Source organism: Argentina silus (genome assembly GCF_951799395.1).
Source record: "Argentina silus genome assembly, chromosome: 19".
NCBI lineage: Eukaryota > Metazoa > Chordata > Actinopteri > Argentiniformes > Argentinidae > Argentina > Argentina silus.
Window position 1 is genome coordinate 13,611,616 of NC_139673.1, and position 24,350 is coordinate 13,635,965.

Consider the following 24,350-nt stretch of genomic DNA (forward strand, 5'->3'; position numbering starts at 1 on the left):
GAGCCTTTGTTCCTTTTTCACCCAGAGGCGTCGTGGGATCGGAGGGACCAGAAGGCCCCCTGATGGAGAAGTTCCAGGCCGCCATGGTGCTGAGCGGAGTGGGGGACGCTCTGGGGTATCGGAAGGGCCGGTGGGAAGGCTGCACGTCGGGGCACCAGATCCAGGAGGAGTTGGCCTCCCTGGGGGGCCTGGGGACCCTGAGGCTGGACCCTGACAACTGGCCTCTCAGCGACGGAGCCCTGATGCACATGACCACCGCTGAGGCCCTCATCACAGGTGAGGACACGCCCAGTCAGGTTAGATGGAGGGGGGGGGGGGGGGGGGGGGTGGCAGGTTGTTGCTATCAATATTACTACTTAAGAATGAGAGAGAGAGAGAGATGGCTCTGTCTGTGATTTTTGTCCTTAGAAAGCACCACTGTATCTCCTTCTCACCCACTCATTCACTCACTAACTCTCTCTGTTCTCTAACATAAAACTTTAATCATCTCTTTCTCACTCTCTCATTCACTCAGCACACGCACGCACACGCACACGCACGCACACACGCACACACACTCAGTCCAGCTGGACTTTCATCTTTCAGAACTTACAGAGACAAGAATAGCAGTGCTTTAAGAGTCTGTGGAAACTGCTAATCAGTCAATGGGAGGGTATTTCTTGATGGGGATGGCTGCTGCTGCTGACACTGTAATCCTCCGCACTGTCGTAAATGAGTCATCACAGCCGCGGCACCATCCCACAAGCGCCGCCGCAAATGTGAATGTAATCACCGCAACGCTTCAAATCTTCATCTCCACTCCGCTACAGACAGGCACCGCAACACGCATGACGCATGTCTCCGCCGCTGGATGGGGGGGGGGGGGTGGGGGGTGGGGGGAGCAGACAGACAGACAGACAGACAGACATAGAGGAGTTGCCAGGACAGATAGAACCAAAATAGAAACGTCTGTCCCGGAAAACATGAGCCTTTTCGTGAGCCTCCTCCTCGGTACGGAACAATAGCCGAGCCGGGCCTGATGGTCGTACCCCCCACCCCGCCCCTGGGGAGCCTGCTGGATCGTATTTGGCTGTGGATTGTGTTCAAAGCTGGGGCGCTCCCGTGAAGCGATGTGACAGCCTGCAGGATTAGGGTTCTGCTTAGCCACATTCCGACACACACGGCTGTCCAGAAAACAAAACCACCATGAGTCACTGAGGGGAAAAAATAATATTGACAAGTGCTCTAATCTACTCCTACCTTTCACACCCTCTCCCCCCTCACTCCCTCTATCTCTACCTCCCCTCTGATTCACACTCTGGTCCTTAGCATGGAGCCTGAAGGCCTCTGGCCCTAAATCAGATGTGATATCCCTCTCTATACTCTCTCTCTGTTTCTGGCTCTTTCTCTGATATTCTTTCTCACACACACACATATGTAGCAGACACACACACACACACACAAACACACACACACACACACGCACACACACGACCGGGCGGTCAGTGAAGGAGGCTTGTGGAGGCTCTACTGGTGGATCCCATAAGACCCCTTAATGTCCGGAAAGAGACCCAGCAGCTCCAGCAGCCCCACTGGGCTTAATCTACAACACAGCAGGCTAAAGCTAAACTTAGCTACCAACACGCCACCCCCTCATCTGACTGGTATGCCAAACATGCCACCCCATAGCCAACATTGACAGTGTCGATCTGACTCTCAACCAATGTGTGCATATGTGTGTGTGTGTGTGTGTGTGTGTGTGTGTGTGTGTTTGTGTGTGTGTGTGTGTGTGTGTGTGTGTGTGTGTGTGTGGGAGGGACATAGCTTTCAGTAAGATCACAACTCTCTGTGTCTGTGTGTCTATGTCTATGTGTGTGTGTGTGTGTGTGTGTGTGTGTGTGTGTGTGTGTGTGTGTGTGTGTGTGTGTGTTCCAGACTACTGGTGTCTGGAGGATCTGTACAGGGAGCTGGTGCGTGTGTATGTGGAGGCAATGGTGTCTCTGCAGGGACGACCTCCTGACCCCAGCTCTGTGGAGGGCTGTGCTCTCCTCAAACCCAACAACTTCCTGCTGGCCTGGCACACACCTTTCAACGAGAAAGGTCAGAGGTCATCATCACATGGGTGTGTGTGTAATTGTGTATTTATGTGTGCGTGTGTGTCTGTGTGTGTTTGTGTGTGTACATTGATTTAAGTTTAAGTGCATCATGTGTGTCCTAGTATGTCCTAGTATGTCCTCATACCTCAACAGTAGTCCTCTTCTCCAGGGTCTGGGTTTGGAGCTGCCACTAAGGCCATGTGTGTGGGCATGCGTTACTGGCAGCCAGAGAGGCTGGACAACCTGGTGGAGGTCAGCATAGAGACAGGCAGAATGACTCACAACCACCCCACAGGTTTGTTGTTTTCTTTGTCATTCTTGAATACCAAATCACCAACTCATATGTCATGCCCTTCCTGTCTTATCTAGTATTCTTCCCCCAGAATATGACCAATGGTTATGTGTGTTCTCAGCACCCAGCCATGTTTGAGTGAAAGCTTCGTAAAACGAAGATAATCTTAAGTGTACAGAATTCAATGGACGTAAATATGATATTAGTACTGCGAAAAACCGAAAGGAGAAACTCGAAACGCATCCCTGTTGGTCATCGTAACGGCTGGTCTGCCGGACTATCCCGCAGGTTTCCTGGGCTCCCTGACAACAGCGTTGTTTGCGTCGTACGCGCTACAAGGTAAACCTGTGGTGAGCTGGGGTCGCGACCTCATGAAGATTATTCCCAAGGCTGAGGAGTACTGCAGGAAGACCATACGACACATGGCAGGTGCGTGTGTGTGTGTGTACATGTGTATTATGTGCGTGTGTGTGTGTGAGAGAGAGAGAGCGTGTGTATCCAGTTATTCAATAGGATGTGATGGTATATCCATCCTCTACAGAGTACCAGGAGAAGTGGTTTTACTTTGAGGCCAAATGGCAGTTCTACCTGGAGGAGAGGGCTATAGAGGAGGAGGGCCAGAACAAACCACTCTTCCCAGACCGTTACGATTCTGAGGAGACAGATAAGGTACCACAAACACACACAAACACTGGCAACAGCTCAAATAACATCAGTTAGTTAATTAGTAATAACTGTTGTTATTACTGTCTAAATTCTCCATCTCTCCCCAGGTATACAAGCGCTGGAGCTCAGAGGGCCGTGCGGGACGGAGGGGCCACGATGCCCCCATGATAGCCTACGATGCTCTCCTGGGGTCAGGCTCCGACTGGACCGAGCTGTGCCGGCGGGCCATGTTTCACGGAGGTGAAGCCACAAGAACCACACACACACACACACACACACACACACACACACACACACACACACACACACACACACATACTAACACACACACACACACACACATACTAATACACACAGACACACACTAACACACACACACACACACACACACACACACACACACACACACACACACACACACACACACACACACACACACACACACACACACTATACTCTCTCTAACCTGCAAGCTGTTGGTTGCAGGTGAGAGTGGGGCCACAGGGCTGATAGCAGGCTGTCTGTATGGCCTGCTCTACGGGCTGGCTCAGGTCCCTGCTGGGCTGCACCAAGACCTGGACCGACGACAGCGTCTGGAGGAGCTGGGGGCTAGCCTCTACAAGGCTGCCTCTGCTGAGAAGTGCACAGAGAAGTAACCCTGCCGCCCCCTTCTGGCTGTCAGAAGAAGTGCACATGACTCCATGGCTGCTCACTTATCCTACCCCGGCTCTCCCCCTGGCCTCAGCCTGTACCCCGTCTCTCCCTCTCTGACCTGACCTGCTCTCCTCTATAGATTAACATATATTAACTAACAGTTCATACTGCTAGGTCACTTTCTAATCTCTTTTTAAAATTATTATTATAATAGAATATCTGTCATTTAGCAATGGACTATCTGTCATTTAGCAATGGAATTGTGGTGTCAATGGATTGTATTCTATTTTGCACAACAGAAGCAAGCACTGTTGAAAGCCATGAGACATTCTCCTCAGAGTTAATTCTTACTGGGCATTTCTGTATTCGGTCTGTAAAAAAGGGACAGATCAGGTACCAACACTTGATGGCGCCAAAAAGCATTTAAAATCCATTGTGGTCTGTGGAATCTTTGACACTTTAGTTTCTAAATGTAGTTTAATCTCTCTCTTCTAATTGACAATTCACCTTAATTACTAAAGTACAGAAATCCAATCCTTTATTAAATGCTATTATAATAGGCTTAACAGCCTGTTCTTTGCACTGTGATACCCTCATGTATAATTGTCTGCAGTCTCACTATGATATGGAACCTGTTGAAAATGTAATACGATTAAAGTGAGTAACTCTATAATATGCCTGAGATCCTTGTATCAGACTCTTTACTTTTCCTATGATATCTAACACCCTGCCTTCCTTCCACAACGGTCCCCTCCCCACTCATTAGTCAGTCTATTCCCTTTTTTCTGCCCCTGCCTTCCCCTTCTCCCCATTGACTTAACATCCCCTATAATAGCTGATGCACTGCAAGAACACTCTCCACTTGAAAGCTAAGACCCCCCCCCCCCCCAAACCCTCAAACACATGAACAGAGTACACGCACCACCCAGGAGGCTTTTGGCTTTTTCCCAGACAGTAGCTCTGATAATTGAATGTATTACAAAGAATTCATCCCCTGTATGTAAAGAATGTAATTGAGACTGTAGCTACAGAGACGAGACAAGATTTATAACAAGCAATGAATGTGCTTTTGTGAGAGCACAATAGTCAGGACCTTCTGTTCCCCACAGACCTGCAGGGAGAGTCGTCAACAAGGCCAGCAGCACCACCATGGACGTCAGCGTGCTGAGGAGACTGGTCTGGGACCGGACATCCAGACCTGAGATCAGAGGGGTCCTGGAGAGCCTCCTCCAGTACCTGACCCAGGATCTGCCCAGCCGGGCCACAGGGTGCACTGAGAGGCAGAAGGTGGGGGTGGGGGTTGGGCAGGTTGGGGTGAGGGTGGGGTTTGGGCAGGTGGGTGTGAGGGTGGGGCAGGGGCAGGGGGTTGGGCCAAGAGTGGGGCAGAGGGTGGGGCAAGGGCTAAGGCAGAGGCAGAGGATGGAGGCGACCCAGGGTGGGCTCGGAGTTCAACCAGCAGGGGACGCCGCACCACGGCGCCTCACCTCTTTCCAGCTCCTCCAGGCCAAGTTCCTGAGGGCCACGCCCAAACCCTCCCTCACCCACAGACGGGAGGTGGGAGCACTGCTGTCTCGAGGAGGTGGGGGGAGTGGCAGACAGAACCAAGACAAGGAGTCCCCTATAGCTGAGGAAGGCAAGATTGAAAGAGTTCAGGGGTTGAGAAGGGCGGGCAATGTAAAGGACATGGTAGCCCGGTTTGCTGCAGCGGAACAGAAGGAGAAGGGAGGGGCTTCACAGGGACTGCCTAAAAGGGCCCGTCAGATTGGTAGGGGACCTCTCCTATCCTCTTTGATGGACAAGTTTGAAACCATGGCGACAGTACATCGGGGAAGTGACCCGAGTGGTTTGAACAAAATCCCAACTGGTAAAGTCAAGGTGACAGGTCTTATCAAAGAGTTGGTGAGAAGTCAGGGAGAGGGGAATCAGGGGACAGGTCAACCTGTCAAAGGTGAAAGTTCACTGAAGCAGGTGAATGGTATATGTAAAAGCTCAGGGCAGCAGAGGAAAGGGGGAGGAGAGGGGGGAGGAGAAGAGGTGGGAGGAGCAGAGATGGGAGGAGGAGAGGTGGTAGGAAGACAGGTGGTGGGAGGAGGAGAAGTGGGGGAAGGAGGAGAGGTGGTAAGAAGAGAGGTGGGGAGAGGAGGAGACACAGGAGGAGGAGTGGTGGGGGTAGGAGAGGTAGGAGGAGGAGAGGTAGGAGGAGGAGAGGTGGGAAGAGGAGAGGTGGGGGGAGGAGAGGTGGGAAGAGGAGAGGTGGGGAGAGGAGAGGTGGGAAGAGGAGAGGTGGGGGGAGGAGGAGATAAAAGACCAGAGAAGATAGCAGATGTTGAGGATTCACTTCAGCAGACAACAGAGGCCAATGTGAAGCAGGAGGTGGAAAGCGTGTTACTTTCCTACATGGCAGTTAAGCAAGTGAGATGTTGGACCTTAGATCAAGATGTAGTCAAAGATCTCAATTCAGTGAAGGAGTTAAACGTTCAGGGCTCAACAGGTGAAGATCAACAGGTGAAGGTAAATCAAGAGATTATTCAGAATTCAGATCAAGACAGTAAAGTAAAGGATTCCGGTCAGGAGCTGAAGGGTCAGAGTTCTTGTCAGGAGGTTAGTTATGGGAGGGTGGAGCTGCTCTGCTCTTCCGCTGCTGTAGAGTGGTCTGCCCCTGAGCCCCAGAGAGCTGTATCCCAGGGAGAGGCCTCGCACAGTGGGTATCTGGCCAGCCTTCTCCCCTGCCCTCCTATGTGGGTGCTGGCCTGTGTGGATCCACCACCCCAGCTGAGCTCAGTACAATGCAAACTCAGGACCCTGGAGGACATACCATCATCTCCATCAGCTCAGGGAGAGCGACTCCCTCTGGGCAGCGATGATCCAGGAGAGGCCCATCTAGACTCCTTGTTGGAGCCCAGCAGAAGCCACTCCGGTGTGGGTGACCCACAACATACAGGGAACCTCTCTGAACCACACCAATCCCAGTCCACCCAGAGAGGGCAGCCCAGGTACCCCATCCCCAGGGTTCATGGGTCAGATCCATTTGAGTCATCAGAACTGGGCCAGACCCACAACACTACCTGCCTCCCATCTCTGTCCTCTACATCCATGGTGCCTGACATCACTCCTTCACCCCCAACCTCTGACCTGCCTCTCCCTGATCCTAACCCTGATTCTAACCCTGGAGCCTCCACGTCAGGATCCACAGAGAGTGATCAGGAGAATGGTTTCCCCCTCCCCTTCCCATCTTACGCCAAACAAGAACTACTGCTGTCCCCCATGGCAATGCAAAGAAGGGAATCAGAGGAGGCATTTCAGGAGGGGGAGGGGGAGGGACAAGGTGGCAGTGTGGCATACAAGACTGTGGATGATGTCATTTCTCCACATGGTTTTAGAGTTGCCGAGGTTACCAGCGATGCAATGTGGGAAGATATGTCTCCACAGACCAGTTTCAACAACAACCAAAACTCAGTAGCGAATCAGACACAACAACAGACTGAGCAGGAGGAGCAAAAGCGAAGGCCAAAGTACAGGACTTTGAACTATGGTGACCCTTCTGTCAAAGAGACCTATACACCTAAAATCATCCGTTTTACTGATACCTTCACTTTCTAAGTGTCCCCCTCGGATATCAATGTCACTGTGACACCAGTGAAAGATAAAACCCTCAAGACTTTCTCCCCCTGCAAGCACAGTGAAACCTAATGCACACGCTCAAGGTTGTGCTCTCCTGTGTCAGGATTGCAAGCAAAAAAGAAAGCCTTGGCATGTCACCCGTAATTCAAGGTGAAATGGATAGCCGTAATAACTCACCCAACCATTAACAATGGGCTGTAGTGCCAAGCTCACCGTACTTTGTCAGGAGGAGGCGACTACTCTCTGTCTGCCACTATCTTCTTATGACTGGAAATACAGCCTCTTCTGCTTGCCACAGAGGTTAGGAAACAGTGTTATACTGTGTCAATATCCCTTCAGGTTTGGGTGTGAACACATCATACTATACAATGTCAAACAGAGATGTGTGTATGATGTTGCCTAAGCTAAGCTTTTAAATGCTTTTTTTCATGATAGATATTGAGAAATTGTATTATGTGGCTGAACTGTATGTAGTAATGTCAACGGGTTAAAACAAACCCAATTCCCAAATACTTATCAGATTAAACATGTAAATTACTTCAATTGAATCTGAGAAGCTTCTCTTCTTTGTTGATGTTTTGATTAAATGGGACACATTTATCAAGTCTTCCTGTTTAGTTTTTTTTTTTTAATCATTTCACTTTTATGTGACCCTGTACTGACATTGGCATATCGTGAATAATTACTAATAAAGGTCATGATGTGAAGTCATCCAACACTAAACTAATACAAAGTCTAGGTATGTGGCCTTCCCATGGGGATAATCTCAAAGAGATTACTGAATATGTGTTTAAGGCTGATACTGCATCAGTTATAATAGGATTTTTTTTTTCGAAAGCACAGAATGTTTCCTCAAATAAAGCAAACAGTCAATGTGAGGGAGGGAACCATTTGGTGACACACTTTCCAACACTGAGCGTGTACACACACACATACACACACACACACACACACACACACACACCCACACACACACAGTCTATGACTGGTGTTTTCCACTGCCCCTGATGTAACAAAGTGCTTGCAGCTCAATGATTTTCTATGTCCTGTCCTGTCCTTTTCTCACTCCATGAGAGGCAATGTTTCCACTACAGACCTGGTGCAAAAGATAACAACCTGGAGGAAATGATCCATGACAAAGACCTCACACACTCTAAATACACCTGCAACAGCTGTTCAACTGTAGCCAGAGGCCTGTTCAGGAGACTGTTACAGGATGTTTAGATAAATTACACACACACACACACACACCACACACAAGCACATGTGCACATGTGCGTACACACACACACACACACACACACACACACACACACACACACACACACACACACACACACACACACACAGGCACAGGCACACATGTACACACACACACACAGAATTAGAGAATTACTGGATATTGTCTGTTGTGACAGGGCTTTCCAATAACAGTGCAGATGGGTGGGTTTGAATCTAATCCCTTTTAACCATTCAAGAACCCAGCCCACCACCCGAGGATCAGCCCACAGTCAGCCAGGGAGGATCAAAGTGAGAGGATTTAATAAAACTGTGTTGGAACATGAGCCTGCATCTGTTTAACACAACCCTGCCTGCCTATCTACATCATCTACCTCTACCTCTACCTCTACCTCTCTCTCTCTCTCTCTCTCTCTCTCTCTCTCTCTCTCTCAGCCAAAGAGGACAGCCAGAGGGAGAAGATGATGAAATATGAGATTTGATTAGTAAATACATTGAGGTGTGATCCATGACGTAATGTCAACTAAAATCACCTGTCAGTGGGAGGGGCTACATGAGCCCTAGGGCTTCCCCTTGACGCAGAACTCTTGTTGTGAGGTGTACTGAGTAATGTATCATTAGCTAAAAGAGGCTAGTGGCTTATTGTTCATTGTTATTTAATGTTTCCTTGTTAATCAGAGTTTGGCAGTTCATTTGGGACACTACGTGGTTTGAATATTTAGCAGAGGGCGTTCCTATTAGTCTCTCCGGCGGCTTGATTGACGTGCCCGCGGATTTAACGGATCTCCAACGCAGGCAGGCGTGCGTGCCACCTTTGCGAGACGTAGAAGAGGTAGCGGGAGGAGATGAGAAATGAGCTACCGACCATGTTTTGAGACTGCGAACTGTGCATTTAGGATAAATCGTGTCGTTTAACATTGTTGGCCAGGCAGCGATCGCCTAACAAGTAACGACAGGTGCATAGACCCAGGATGTTGGATGACCAGGAGAAGAGCATGATAAACCGAGTCACTGCAATCTCTTCGCCCTGTTAACTTGCTTTTGCCTCGGATGGGACAATAGCGTTTGACTGGGACAGAGTGGATCTTTAAAGCCGCGGGGGGACCGTGAGGGGAATTCGAGTCCACGCTCGGATTTGCTGTTGTGGCACTCCATGGAGAGCGCGATATCATTTCAGCCTGGGACGCCGTACAACAATGTTGTGAACTTTTGGACTAAAAGATAAACCTACTGCTGAAATTGCCAGTGAATTACGGAGACCGACACTGGATACGATACTTTTGAAGGCATCTCTGGAATATCGGGGTTTGCAATGGACAAGAGGAACAAAGCAAACGGGGCTCGCTCGCCGCAACTTCGACTCAACACCCTCGGCGGCAGTGCAAGGGACAGGGTGCACAGGTAGCTAACTAGCTATAGCTAAACTCTAGCAAAAGTTACACAACTAGGCCCATCTATGCTGGGGTGTTCTGGCACCGTCACGGTTACAGTCTCAGTAGAATACGCATGGCTGTAGTTAACTGGAAACACTGTTATAAAAAATAACGTGGGGAGCTAGATGTTGTAGTTAGCATTAGCTGATCAGAATGAGCGATGCAGTGTGAGGATAGTTGGACTGGGTCCCGGGTATGGCATGTGCACTATTCAAAGAAGCCAACGCAGTCACAACCTCCACCCGACACCACTGAAATGCACGCACCGTTTTAGTCACACACACGTGGGAGGGTCCTGCAGGTCTTTCTGTTGTGTACACACACACTAGTGAGGAGGACAGTATTCGTTTATCCTGTTTTAGGGGCCCTCAAGGTGTGTTTGCTTTTGCTCCAGCCAAGGACTAACTAAATTGTTTCAATGATGATTAGGCCTACTTGTCCTAGTGGATTTGTTGAATCAGGTGTGTTAGCACTGGGCTGGAATAAGGAATACATGGATGTGTTCTTGCTGTGCACCTCTTTCGAAGCTGGTAAATGCTCAACATTCATTTGTCAGGTTGGATCTTGCCCTGAACACTACCTTGTGGATCCTCCTCAACCAGGCCTTATACATTCCACTCACGCCTCTCTCATGTTCCCTGGTCAGGTGATGCCACTTAGACTAAGTCATGAGTTGGAACAAGTGCAAACCTCCCTGCAGAGACTGTTTCAATGTGTCAGATTCCCAATCCCTGTTCAGAACAGTGTTTCAGGGCAGCGCACTCAGACATGTCATTTATAGAGCACACTTTCATGTCATCTTTTTATTGAGCATCATCTTCTCTCTTCCCCAATTCTATGTCCAGATTGTGTTCAGATGTTGACAAATACTAGAACTCACCTCATGCTTCTATCCTCAGTACGCTCACAACTGTTGATTGTTAATGTTCTGGGTGGTTTCAGTGTGGACCCGTATGGCTTTGAGAGGCCGGAGGACTTTGACTATGAGACCTACGAAGAGCTGATGTCTGAGTACCTGGCTGTCCTCACCAGGAGGTCCATCAAGTGGTCCAAGTTTCTGCAGGGGAGGAACAAAGTGGAGAAGAACATAAAAGGTGTGTGTGTGTGTGTGTGTGTGTGTGTGTGTGTGTGTGTGTGTGTGTGTGTGTGTGTGTGTGTGTGTGTGTGTGTGTGTGTGTGTCAATCCCTCAGCACTCACTAGTCTGAACACCTGTATGACCTCTACATTTTGGTCCTTTGTATTCTCTTCACAAATGTTTGTCCTTTGTAGCCATCTCTCAATGTTTAATGTGTGAAACCTAATACAACATTTAAATGTGTGCCTGCCTGTCCCCTCCAGTGAAGCGTTATGTTAGGAAGGGGGTCCCCAACGAGCACCGCGGTCTGATCTGGATGGCAGCTAGTGGAGCCCAGGACAAGCTGGAGAAGAACCCAGGTTACTACCACTCTCTACTAGACGCCCAGCACGACCCCAAGCTGGTGGAGACCATCCGCACAGGTGAGCTGTTACACGTACACAGGTGAGCAGTTATACGTGCACTGGTGAGGTTTTCGCTCGCACAGGCGTGCTAAATGGCATTTTCCTCACTCTCACAGACTTGCACAGAACTTTTCCCGACAACGTCCAGTTCAGAAGGGCTGCGGACCCGTGTCTACAGAAAACCCTGTACAACGTGCTGCTAGCCTATGGACACCACAACCCGGCTGTGGGATACTGTCAGGTACGACTGGGTCCATTTGTCTCTCTCACCCCACTGCTTACCTGTCATCTCATCTCCTCATCTCACCGTCAACCTTTACCTGGTTGCTTACCTCACCTGTCACCTTCACTGTTTAACTTTTCACCTATCGGTCACCTCACTGTTTAACACTTCCACCCGTCTGCTCGCTGTTCATTGCAGGAACCGTATGACTTCTTTCTACATCTCAGTATGTCTGTGTGTATTACTCCGCTGATGTCTCTCATCTCATTTGACCTTACATTTGCGTTTTGCATTTACATTTTTCTATTTTGTCTTTTCCATTGCCTGGTCTGACTCTGTTGTGTGTTTACCTCATACATCAGCCCTCACTGGTAGTCTATTGTACATAACATGCTCACATCGCCCCCCTGTGGTCTCTCCTGGAATGACCCAGTCTGGGTAAACCCAGCCAAGGCTCAATCGGCTTTTGTCTCTCAAAATGGAAAGTCTATAGTTGGAATGGCATGTCAAGTGGACAAGGCCACATACTGTAGCAAGTGTGTGTGTGTGTGTGCGTGCGTTGTACTATCTCCCTATGGATGTGGATGTCCATGAATTCACAATCTAGCTCCAGAGAACAGTGTGTGTGTTGTGTATCTAATTGAAAGGCAGATTTGATGCACTAGAGCAGAAGAAGGTTGATTTGCATTGCAAAGAGGCAGCACTGTGACTGAAGGTTGGGTCTGCGTATACAGTCTGAACGGCTGTCTTTTGGTCTCCCATGCTGTCAGCTTTTTAAAAAAGAAAAATATATTTTTATGTATTTCTATTGGACATTCAAAAGCCACAAAATCACAGATCAACATACAATACACATTACACACTTTTTCTTATGTTTTTTCAACAGAAAAAAACCATGGTCAAAGAGAACAAACCAACATTGTATTGAGCGGTCTCTCACATTCTGTGTAGCTCTGCCCCTGTCTCCCTCCTGCCTCATTCACTAGAATACTAACTTGCTCTACCATAGCTGTGTGTGTGTGTGTGTGTGTGTGTGTGTGTGTGTGTGTGTGTGTGTGTGTGTGTGTGTGTGTGTGTGTGTGTGTGTCATGCAAAGGAGCACTGTTGAATTTCAATGGAGTGTACCTCTAACCTTGTGGCTTTCTTGGTTTCAGGGCATGAACTTCATTGCTGGGTACCTTATCATCATCACTAAAGATGAGGAGAAATCCTTCTGGCTGATGGAGGCTCTACTGGGAAAGATATTACCAGGTTTGTGTGTGTGTGATGCTAATGCTAATGACTGTGTGTTGAGTGTCTGTGTGTGTACAGTATGTAGAGGGTAGGTGTAATGGACTCTATTCCTGGATCCTCTTCCTGCCCTGGTGGCTATGAATATCCCTGGAGGAGGTCACATGGTCTTGATCTGCCCAGAGCTCGTTAAGACTCATGTCATCATCACGCCAGAGACGAGGGGAGGGAGGGTGGGTAGGTGGGTAGGTAGGTAATCTTATGCAGGTCATACAGGAAGTGCATAGCCACTGCCTAATAGCTAATTTCCTGCGGAGGTGGATCTAAACTGCAACTTAGTTTCTTTGACATGTTGTCAATGTGTTTAAGGATTATATATCTCTGAGCCCTGTCTGTCTGTCTGTCTGTCTGTCTGAAGTGAGTGACTGACTAAGAGGTTATGGTCCCTGTCTGCCCCCCCTCCCCAGACTACTATACCCCGGCTATGCTGGGTCTGAAGACGGACCAGGAGGTCCTAGGGGAGCTGGTGAAGCTGAAAGCCCCTGGCGTGTCTCAGGCCATGGGGGATCACAACGTCATGTGGACCCTGGTGGTCTCCCGCTGGTTCATCTGTCTCTTCATAGATGTGCTGCCTGTCGAGGTGAGGAGGGGAGGGAGGTGGAGACAGTGTTGGGATGGTAAGACGCAGCAAGGGAGAGGGGGAGAGAGGGAGAAAGGGATAGTGGGATGGAGACGGGGTCAGTGTGGTAAGAAAGAAAAGAAGGGAGAGTGGCAGGATACTAAGGAAGAGGGATGGAAAAAGAGGGAGGATGGTCCGGGAGAAAGAGGGCCGACCATGGCCGTTCTACCCTCAGCCCCTCTGTTCTGTTGCTGTTAAACCTGCCTCTCCCTGGTTCTCCTCAGACCGTCCTGTGTTAAACCTGCCTCTCCCTCGTTCTCCTCAGACCGTCCTGCGGATCTGGGACTGCCTGTTCTACGAGGGTTCTAAGATCCTGTTCCGCGTGGCCCTGACCCTGATCTGCCACCACCAGGCTCTGATCCAGCAGGCCCCGTCCCTCCCCGACGTCTGTGAACGCTTCAAACAGATCACCAGAGGGCCCTACGTAGAGGACTGCCACACCTTCATGCAGGTAAGGAACATACCTGGACAGCACACACACACATGTTTATAGCAATAGTATCTTCAGCTATGTGTGTTTAAGAGATTACATGCTTTTATGTGATAAAACAAAGGCCCTCTGTGTGATGACCACTGTTCCCTGATCTGATCTGCCCATGGCCCTGTGTGTAATCCTCTAATCCTCCTGCCTTTCCTTTGTCTCTCTGCATTCCCAGCAAATCTTCACCGAACCAGGAAGCCTCTCCATGGCAACCGTCAACAAGCTCCGGGAGACGTGTCGGGCACGCATAATAGCTGAGGAGTCCTGACCCCGCACACAATGACCTGTCACTTACACACACACACACACACTACACACACTACACATTCCAGAGCCGTGTCTCAATATTCTAAAGTGGCCTCCTCTCCTTGTCTCCTCTCCTTCACCTACACTGATCTGTTATAACAGGGAAGGTCAATATTATAGTGGTCCACCAAGCAAACTTCCACCTGTCCAGTTCTCCCATATGAGTGCCGATGAAGGGAAGGAGACAAGGAGAGGAAGCCACCTTAGACTATTGGGATGCTGCCCTCCTCTGCCCCTATGCCCCATGATCTCTGATGGGTGAGAGGACTGGATGGGCTTCCACCATACAGCTTTGACCCATCAAGTCCTTTCAGATCCATAAGGGAAGGCCGGCATGGAAGACTAACACAGACCCAGACTTGCACTCTGTAGACTGACTACTGTACTATGAATCACTGTTTAAGATGTGCGTGTTTTATGAGATACAAAGATTATGCACAGGTCTTCACCGATGAGAACCTCACAGTATCTAGGGAATCATTTTACCCATACATTTTCTATAACGATCCAATATTCTGCGCAGACCTGTGCCAAAGCTGTGTACCTTGAAACACGAACAATATTTCTGCTGAACTACTGTCACCGAATCTAGATGCTGTGATTGGTGTGTGTATTTAGATACATACTGAGGCTTTGGTGCTGCATAGCATTTAGTAGCATTTATTAGCATTTATTCATGAGCTGAGGATTCCATTTTAAATGTATGTTGTACACTGATTTTAGTCTTACGTATGTGGAAGGGAAGGCTGGTGGAGATAGACATCGGAGGACGGGCTCATTGTAATGCATGGAATTGAATCCATTCCGTGCATTACAATGAGTCCGTCCTCCGATGTCTGCCTCTACCAGCCTCCACTTCTATGTGGAGGAAGAACATTTTTTAAGAGTAATTATTGAATTCAATTCTATGACTTTGCACTTTGCTTCTGATAGTAGAAGACTCTGATGAGGTTGGGTTGTAGGCTTAAAGTGTATGATTTATACGGTACCTAATGAGGAAGTGTTCGTTGTAGTGCACTACTGGATGGTGAAATCAAAGCCGGACTATGGTGACGAGCCTGATTCTTTGTACACCAGCCACAATTAAACAGCTGCTCTTTCCCCCTTTTGACCCTTGTGTGACCTCTTCTGTCTCTGCTTATTCGGTGAAATGTTATTTAGTACGTACATCCTGTTTGTCCTTAGTTCCTTGATGATAGAAAACTATCTGAAAATGAAGTGTGGTGAGTATGTAATCATTATTTATTACATTTATAAATTGCTTTTCATTGTACAAGAATAATCTGAAATAATCTCAAGTGCATAAAATAAAAGATCAAATCTAAAAATTGTTAAAGAGCAAAACAAATAGATAGAACCATATCGTAAAGGCAGCAATTAAAGTCTAGGAGGAAGGGTATATGTTTTTGGGTGCATCTCAATAGTCTAAAATGACTATCCTTGAGCTAGATGTGAGAGTGGATTCCCAATAATCCACTATATTGATTAGCCTACTCTTATCACTGTGAAACCATATTTAGATGCAGCCATTATGAGTGAAGCTTAGAACTACAAATCCCATATATACACAACTCGCGACAAAAACCAAAAGACAAAACAACCCAACACAAGAGTTTCAAGTTTATTTTATTGACTTCAGCAAGATGCATGATAGAAAAAAGATCAAAGCATTCTCTACAAAAATAAAAGATCAACTCACTACAATTCATATCAACACAATCTCAAAGAGAGGGGGGAGGGGGGCGGGGGTTAACACAATATGTAACATCCTGCTTTTACAAAATATACCCCCCCCCTTTTCTGCCCAGTTCAATACATCCATGTTATTCACCCCCCTCCACCTTGTAAGGCCAAAGATTCAGAATCCACAATACATGCTCCTCGGGGGAGGCTGGTGGAGGTAGAAATTGAAGGATGGGCTCATGCCATTCCTTGCGTTACAATGAGCCCGTCCTCCGATTTCTACCTCTACCAGCCTCCCCTGATGCTCCTTCATATGTTGTGACTGAGGAGTGTGTGGGGAAGACAGACATTCACAAGTTTCCCTTTTCACAGGAGTCTTTAGACCTCCTAGTGCTAGATTCCAAATGGAGCCCTAGCCCCTTACCCGATACCCCTATAGATCTGAAAGGATTGGAAAGTAAAATCAATATGGCAGAAATTCCACTCAGGCAGAAGGCAAGGTGGGTCAATTCCCATATTGCTCACACCTTGCCTTCTGCCTGAGTGAAATTTCTGCCATATTGATTTTACTTGTCCAATCCTTTCAGATCTAGGTGGGTCAATTCCCATATTGATCCATTCCTTCCTCAGATCAACAGGAGAACCTAGGAGGTAAGGGGCTAGGGCACCATTTGGAATTCAGCAGAAGTGATCGTCATAGAAACAACGGCATGAGACAACACGAGAGGCCAAAAGGAAAGCAACAGCTGAACAACACTGCGACTGCTTGCTTGCAGTCATGGATAGACTCAGCTGAGCTTGGCATATACAAGCTCAAGTCAGCCAGTCCCACTTCAAACTCAATCAACATGAACTTTGTCCCCATAAAGTCTGGCTTCCTTTCCTATGCTTATCACTTTCAGTGGATGAAAGCAACATAAACACGGGCTATCCAATCCCCTAACGAGTAAGGTCTTGTGGAGATAAGGACGTAAGGAATTAGTTAGGATTTGAGGAAGGATATAAGGAAGCTCATTGAGTGTTATTGGAACATAGCCCATCATAAGACCCCAGTAAAATCATTCAGCACTTGATTGACAGCTCAGTGTGGTTACCATGATTACACAGACCCCACCTCCACAAGAGTTTAACACTATAACTTAATGTCATGTCAGATTCACTTTTATTTACACGAAAATACACAATAAAAAATATCATTCAATTCCTTGAAAGCGCAAATCCACCCAAGAAAACACAAGACAGAGTCAAACCAAACAGGCTATACAGAGCTGGTTGCAGCAGCAGAGATGCATTTGTCAGAGTAGGAGACTGAGAGTGGGGGTCGTTTGACCAGACAGTGGTTAGTTAATAGGTAGCAGATATTCAGTTTCTCTTAATAATCCATAAACAGTAAATAAAAGAGAGAAACCAAAAAACAAAAGCACAGAAGACACATTTTCATTCACACACAAACACACTCACACACACACATGCACACACACACACACACACACACACACACACACACACACACACACACACACACACACACACACGCACACGCACACACACACAGCAAAGCAGGGTTCGTTCGTACATGGTCTAGTCAGTTGTTAGTAGCAGTGGTTAGTTCTGATTGGAGCATTCGTGGGCGCTCCGACAGGAACAGGAAGTGTGTGTGTGTGTGTCCTTATATGGTCTGGTATCCAGCATGACTCCTCTTCCTGCCGATGAGGTAAGCAACGAGGACAATGAGGACCAGTCCGGCCAGAGCCGCTCCTACGATGATAGGTATCAACATGTTGTCCTGGTCCAACTGGCACTCCTCCGCTGGATAGAGGGATGGAGAGAGAGAGAGTCAAGGTCATACACATACACAGCTTCTCAAAGTTAGGACAGGGTCATGAGATGAAAAGAGCATTAAAGGAGGGCAAAAGAAAGGGATAAAGAGAGTGAACAAGAGAGAGAGAGAGAGAGAGACTACTTTACTGTAGATACGGTACCTGAGGCATACTGTCCTCCCGTGATGCCAAAGGGCTGCACCTGCAGCCTAAAGGTGTTGAGGGAGAAGTCCTGGACCACAGCCAGAGTCTGCTCTGCACTGCACATGTAGGAACGCCCCAACGTCCCTGGCAGGTAGTCCAGACTAATGTTACTGGCAGAGAAGGGTGCTGTAGTGAGGGAGGGAGAGAGAGAGAGAGAGAGAGAGAGAGAGAGAGAGGGAAGGGGGGAGAGAAGGAGAGAGAGATGATAAGAGTGAGTTATCCCCTTATATTGCTTTAAGACTTCATAAAAGGCTGTTCTACTCAGGTACACTGAACTGTGGGCTATATCTGCAACTGTTAGCCCTAATTCACACGACAGAGCTGAACCTAACCAAGCTGAGCTGTACTGGGCCGGCCATAGTTGTTGAAACAGTGCTGAAAGGGGCGATGTGAAAGGAAAACATCCAAGCCAGCAGAGTAAGGCTCAGGTTGGCCCTGTAGTGAGTGTAGCCCCTAAGTGGAAGAAAAGGAGGACTCACTCACCAGTCATGTCGGGCAACACTGCCTGTACCGTCAGTCCACTCAGATGGTACCTATTAGACGTGGAGTTCTGCAGGGGGAAGGACATTGGGTTAGGGTTAGGGTTAGAAGACATGGAACCCAAACCCCTGCCCGATCACTCCGCTCTTCCACCTCGGTTGGCTGCCTGGCACCGCCACCGTGGATACAACAGCCGCACCACTCGATCACGGCTTTTCACTGTCCTGGCGCCCCGCTGGTGGAACGAGCTTCCCACTGCTGTCAGGACTGCAGTCACAAACTATCTTCCGCCGTAGATTGAAGACCCATCTCTTCAGGCTACATATTAACTGTCCCTCCTAAAGACCTCTTCATCCCCACTACCCCCCTGTACAAGTTTCTCTACTGTAAATAAATGAATAAAAAAAATAAGTAATTCTTCCTTCTTCTAGCAATGTGACTGTCAATAGCCCCTGGTCCTAGCATAGATTACTTTTTCTTATGATGACTGATGGATAGATGATTCACTCACTTAGACAAATGTATTTGTTATAAGTCGCTTCGGATAAAGGTGTCTGCTAAATGCCATGAATGTAAATGTAAATGTAACAAGGAAGACAATGGGTCAAAAGAAGGAACAGACATATAGACAGAGCCAGGCAGACAGACAGAAGAAGGATGAGGTCATCACCAGAGAGAAGAGGAAGCTAAGGTTGGTGGCACGATCCTGCATCAGCAGCAAAGTGGCACTGGTCGCGGCACATGATCCTGAACTGGTCGTCTGATTGGGCTGCAAGTTTACGACTTCCTGGACAGTCTGCAGCCATGGAAGACAGGTCATAGTGAGTTACTTATGTGTGTGTATGTGTATGTGTGTGTGTGCGTGTGTATGTGTATGTGTGACCTACTTTATTCTGGGATGTAGAGAAGTAGGAGATGTTGAGCTGCAGTCCCATGCTGGCCAGTAGACAGATGGTGCCGTTGCTATTGGTTACGGTGTAGCTCCCCCGGTCGGGGGATCCGGGGTTGACCGGAGCGGGGGCTGTTGTCGTGGCAGTGACTGTGACTGGTGGGGCTGTGGTGGCACTCTGATCAGCCGTGCAAACACTCTCTGTAATGAGCAGAACAGCATGCACACACACAAACAGTTCAGTGCAATAATCACACAAACACACACACACACACACACACACACACACACACACACACACACACACACACACAATGCATTATCTGTCTGTTGTACCGTTGGGGCTCAGGTCGTTTCCTGGCATGTAAGCCTCCATCTTCATGTCAGAGAAGGTGACGACGGCTCCGCCCACGGTTACAGACGCGGCGCTGAAGCACTTGTAGGTGGTGTTGACCTGTGCCGATATCCCTACAGAGGTCGTCACCAAGGTAACCACATCTGAAGTGGGACGACAGTTGCATTGGTCAGAGGAATCATGATGTCAAAAGTAAATATACCCTAACTTGCATTTGGTGTGTTTGATAAGACCAGCCAACAGCTGCAGACTTAGCTGCTTAGCTTAGAACTTGTGTGATTGATTGATTGATTGATTTTTATTTATTTAAGTGTCATTGCATCTCAATGGCACCCAGCCCATATGGGCGTATAAAACACTAATATTAGAATAAACATGTGTTTTTCACATTTACCTCATTTAATTTGAAAGCAAAACAAAAAAACTAAAACTAAATGTGTGCATATAGTGTGTAAGCAAAGGTGTGCCTGTGTAGGACATACTGGTTGAATAGGTTTGTACAGTTTAAATAGTGTATACAACTATTTTTTTAAAATGTATTGTACTCCATTTTCCTTGTATATTCTACTGCAGTATAGGTGTAGGGTGAAGTTAATCTCACTCAGTCAAACTCTCTGGGTTTCCGACAAAATCAGGGTGAAGCTGACCCTCGACTGTGCCAAGTGGTCATTTCCCCCCCCAGACGGTGGGAGTCTCACCGGAGCTGTTGGCCAGTGGGAACGCTGAGGTGTCACTCAGGTTGTACTGCAGGGTGAGGTTGGCCACGCTGTACTGGGTGCCGCTGATGGAGAAGCCCAGGCCCAGGGAGTGGCCAGGCCCGAACACAGCCACCAACCAGGGAGAGCCACTGGCGCCGCCGCAGGAGCTGCTGCTGTCCACCGTGGCTGAGTCAGGGAGGGGCATCTGTGCTGTGCTCTGGGGTGGGGGGTGGGGGGTGGGAGGGTGGGGGGTGGGGGGTGGGAGGGTGGGGGGGTCAAATGATCAGTGGGACTATTGAGAACTGTCAGAGCAGAATTGGAGTGGAATTCATCGATGCGTTCCGATTCTCTACCATCGTTCTCCCTGGAATGCGTACTTGTTGCCTCCATGAAGAAGTGTGCGCTCGTTTCCTCACCCTCATGGATTTAAAAGCATCGGCTAGAAGGAGTTTCCACCAATTCCATTTCTTACACCTCTCCAATGCGTTTAAATCCATGGGGGGGAGTGAATGAGAGCACATGTCAGACAGAAGGATAGAGAATCAGAATTCAGCACAGACGGCGCGCAGAAGGCCAGCCAGAGAGGATTGTGGGGGGTGTGGTTTACCGTGCCATTGGTGGAGTCATAGGTGATGAGGATGGAGGCGGAGAGTTCAGCTTTGATGCAGGTGGAGTTCCCTTCCCTCACTTCCAGAGTGACAGCCTGCGCTACCGCAACGCAACCTGCTGGGAGACACATCATCATCATCATCATCATCATCATCAGCAGCAGCAGCATCATCATCAACATCATCATCAGCAGCAGCAGCAGCAGCAGGAGCAGCAGCATCATCATCATCAGCATTACCATCATCATCATCATCATCATCAGCATCATGTGCCCCCAATCATTACTTGTTGCGCCTCGCCTAAAAAAGGATGTGAGAGAATTACTGACCCTTATCATCATCATCATTAGGCCATATGAGGGAGACAACATGAGCATAATCATAATCATCATCATCATCAATGCTGTCTTCATTAGAAAGATTAACCCTAATGTGTTCTCTCTCTCAACTTACTCTTGATAAGTCATTTGAGAAATGACAAGTCAAGTCAACCCAACCACTGTAAGCAAGCCTTGTAGTTTCTTAACATGACTACCAGAGGGCAGTATAGCGCTAGAGTTGAGAGAAACACTGGGACGACTCTAGTCATAAATGAACTACTCTCATACAGATACAATCTTCTCTTCAGACAAGGGATCCGATACAAAGACAGCATTCTACTTTAAAACCCAGTAGGCAGGAGATATAAAGGCCATAAAACCTCAGAGACGAAAGAGATTCATACCACACCAAGTCAGATACAAGTTCTAGAACTTTGCCTGAGTGATGTCACCCCAGTGATGATGCAAATACGACGGCCCCTCCCTCCATCCTCCCTCTTCCCTATGACACACAGCAACGTTACCAAATACTTTATTTAGTACCCTAGCTAGTCTTGTCTAGTCACTGTCCCTGGCACTGACACTGAACACTATTAATACACAAAAGCACCCTCCTATTTACACTGTGGATCTACAAGACACACTCCCTGAGAGAGACAGAGAGAGAGAGAGAGACAGAGAGAGAGAGAGAGAGAGAGAGAGATATGTGTTTCGTCCCCTGCTGTAAAACAGAGTTAAGTGGCCTCCAGTGTGGTCTGGTCAGCGGCCTAGAGTGAACCCTCCATAACAGGCCTGGGATATCGACTCCATTATCTGTCTGGTTGCAGAGCAGGTCCTACTGTAATGTGCATCCTCAGTTGGTTTGCTGTGGTTCCATCATGATTATCTACCGCTGTGTGTGTGTGTGTGTGTGTGTGTGTGTGTGTGTGTGTGTGTGTGTGTATGTGTATGTGTATGTGTGTGTGTGTGTGTGTGTGTGTGTGTGTGTGTGTGTGTGTGTGTGAGTGATGACTCAGGGAGTTTCACTCCAGCGACACATCATGAACCAGCCTGCCTCCCAGACTCCCACACTCAATCACACACACACACACACACACACACACATACACACACACACACACACACACACACACACACACACACACACACACACACACACACACACACACACACAGGTGCGTGTACAAACACAATGGGACAGACAAACATGCACACAGAGGCAAACTGACAAATACAGATAGGAATACAGATGCACGCACACACAGACACACACACACACAGACACACACACACACACACACACACACACACACACACACACACACACACACACACACACACACACACAGAGATAAGGCTTGTATTGACTCACTCAACACTACAATCAGAGCGTGACTACTTTCCCCAAACAACTGAGCAGTAGCTGGACTTCTGACAGTGTGACAAGAAACAAGATTTTACCAAGATTATTAAATTGGCAAGAAAGAGTCCATAGGTCAGTATTTAGAACAAATATGCTTATACATTCAGCATAACACATTTTGACAGAACAAATCTTAACATAATTCACATGGGGAAGGGACAAAGTTGTAGAAGTCAACACGAATCTGGGTCTAGACCACAAAAAGTGGGTACCCAAAACATTGAAGCATTGATAGTTCTGTAGGAAAAGGCACAACTAGCCTACATTAAGCTAGTTGGCTCACTTCACACTGCTGTGACATATCTGTGTGGTCGTGTGTCAGTCAGTAGAGACCATTTAGGATAGTGTTTGAACGGCCAGCTAAAATGTAGTCTGCATAAAGAGGCCACTGTTTCAATACAAAGCACCTCCGCGGTCACGTGAAGCGCTCCGGCACAATGGTGCGGCTCTATGAGCGCACGGCTCCGGTTGACAGTCGCGCTGTTGATTTAGGAAAACAAACTGGCAGTCTGTCTGTCCCCATTTGATTCATACTTTACTGTCAAATTGCATGGACTTTTTGAATAACTGCAAATCTGATATACAAAGGGACAACACATAGACGAAACATTATATCGACTAAATCCCTATAATAAAAGGCCTGTCAATCAAACTTCGTGTCCAAATGGCGATCACAAATATATAGCCTCTTATGTAGGCTAAGCATTTTTTTTAAGAATAACCACAACACCATACACACAACAAAATCCTTCGATGTAAATGTGATCAGACAGGCTGCACATAGCCTAACTAACGCCACACTGGAGATTAAATGTGACGTCGTTTCATCCCCGGCTGTAAATAACGGTCATCCACAATAAACACTTACCTAGAATCGCAATGCAGGCGATGCCAGCAACCAAGGAAGGTTTGTGTGTCATGTTTCAAGAAGAGCGTAAATAACACGCAACAGAATGTAAGCGAGTTTCGAGCACAGGTTGGACAGCGCACACAAGCTTCGCCTTGTCCAGCGCTACCAATACATGCGCTTCGTCCTATGCAATTGAAAAGTAATCTATAGACCTTCCTCTTCGCGTTCTTCTGTACCCTTTATTTGTTTGTTATTTAATCCCGTTGGTATGCATGGCCCTGTGTTCGGACAGGTTGCAAGAGTCTGACAGTTAGATGGGTTCTCTTTCATGCCCTGGATATGTGGAAGGAATGTAACGAGTCATGTGAACCAGCCTTTAGAACCACCCAGCACCGTCACGTGAGGCAGCGACTCCCCCCTCCCCTCCCCTCCTATCCCCCCTGCCAGAGAGAACGCAGTTCTAGGCTACTATGAAACCAGAGAGAGTAGAGTCGACTGCATGGGCTTCTTTATAAAAACTGAAAATGTAAAACTCGACATTTATTAATTCAAAAAAAAATTCATCAGAAAAAGAAACATTGTAATTCAAAGGCCAACACACACAGTTAGACTTGAGAGCATTTCCTAAAAAGAAGCTAGGA

General features: G+C 47.8%; 3 protein-coding genes across 4 annotated transcripts; 2 read left to right on the forward strand and 1 right to left on the reverse strand.

The window, feature by feature from the left end:
- Positions 1–62: 62 nt before the first annotated feature.
- adprhl1 (ADP-ribosylhydrolase like 1) lies at positions 63–3,689 on the forward strand (the record flags this gene model as incomplete). The annotated part of the gene is made up of 7 exons (XM_083691582.1): positions 63–276; positions 1,915–2,079; positions 2,245–2,370; positions 2,656–2,796; positions 2,909–3,036; positions 3,141–3,273; positions 3,520–3,689. The coding sequence occupies 7 exons, from the start codon at positions 63–65 to the stop codon at positions 3,687–3,689; spliced, it is 1,077 nt and encodes a 358-aa protein (XP_083547708.1).
- A 5,449-nt stretch (positions 3,690–9,138) lies between these two features.
- On the forward strand, positions 9,139–15,143 carry grtp1a (growth hormone regulated TBC protein 1a). Its single transcript, XM_083690989.1, has 8 exons — positions 9,139–9,948; positions 10,923–11,074; positions 11,320–11,478; positions 11,577–11,701; positions 12,838–12,934; positions 13,381–13,553; positions 13,858–14,043; positions 14,249–15,143. Exons 1-8 carry the CDS (start codon positions 9,860–9,862, stop codon positions 14,339–14,341), a joined length of 1,074 nt encoding a protein of 357 aa, XP_083547115.1. The 5' UTR covers positions 9,139–9,859; the 3' UTR covers positions 14,342–15,143.
- An 843-nt stretch (positions 15,144–15,986) lies between these two features.
- lamp1a (lysosomal associated membrane protein 1a) lies at positions 15,987–24,028 on the reverse strand. 2 transcript variants are annotated; one of them, XM_083691019.1, is made up of 9 exons: positions 23,728–24,028; positions 21,116–21,231; positions 20,509–20,725; positions 19,792–19,953; positions 19,454–19,656; positions 19,237–19,362; positions 18,570–18,636; positions 18,045–18,212; positions 15,987–17,871 (listed from the first exon to the last, which is right to left on the reverse strand). In XM_083691019.1, the coding sequence occupies exons 1-9, from the start codon at positions 23,777–23,779 to the stop codon at positions 17,732–17,734; spliced, it is 1,251 nt and encodes a 416-aa protein (XP_083547145.1). In that variant the 5' UTR covers positions 23,780–24,028; the 3' UTR covers positions 15,987–17,731. The 2 variants fall into 2 exon arrangements, with proteins under 2 accessions (XP_083547145.1, XP_083547144.1); XM_083691018.1 differs by having other exon boundaries at positions 21,116–21,234; positions 23,728–24,027.
- Positions 24,029–24,350: the final 322 nt, after the last annotated feature.

Bases quoted from the DNA above. Each gene is read 5' to 3' on its own strand.
- grtp1a (XM_083690989.1), top strand. From the start codon at position 9,860: ATGGACAAGAGGAACAAAGCAAACGGGGCTCGCTCGCCGCAACTTCGA. The intron at 11,479-11,576 runs GTGAGCTGTTAC...TCACTCTCACAG, and splicing joins GGTGGAGACCATCCGCACAG to ACTTGCACAGAACTTTTCCC. The intron at 14,044-14,248 runs GTAAGGAACATA...CTGCATTCCCAG, and splicing joins ACTGCCACACCTTCATGCAG to CAAATCTTCACCGAACCAGG.
- lamp1a (XM_083691018.1), bottom strand. From the start codon at position 23,779: ATGACACACAAACCTTCCTTGGTTGCTGGCATCGCCTGCATTGCGATT. The intron at 21,235-23,727 runs GTAAGTGTTTAT...TGTGTCTCCCAG, and splicing joins CGCCTGCATTGCGATTCTAG to CAGGTTGCGTTGCGGTAGCG. The intron at 17,872-18,044 runs GTACCGTATCTA...CCCTCTATCCAG, and splicing joins GGGAGGACAGTATGCCTCAG to CGGAGGAGTGCCAGTTGGAC.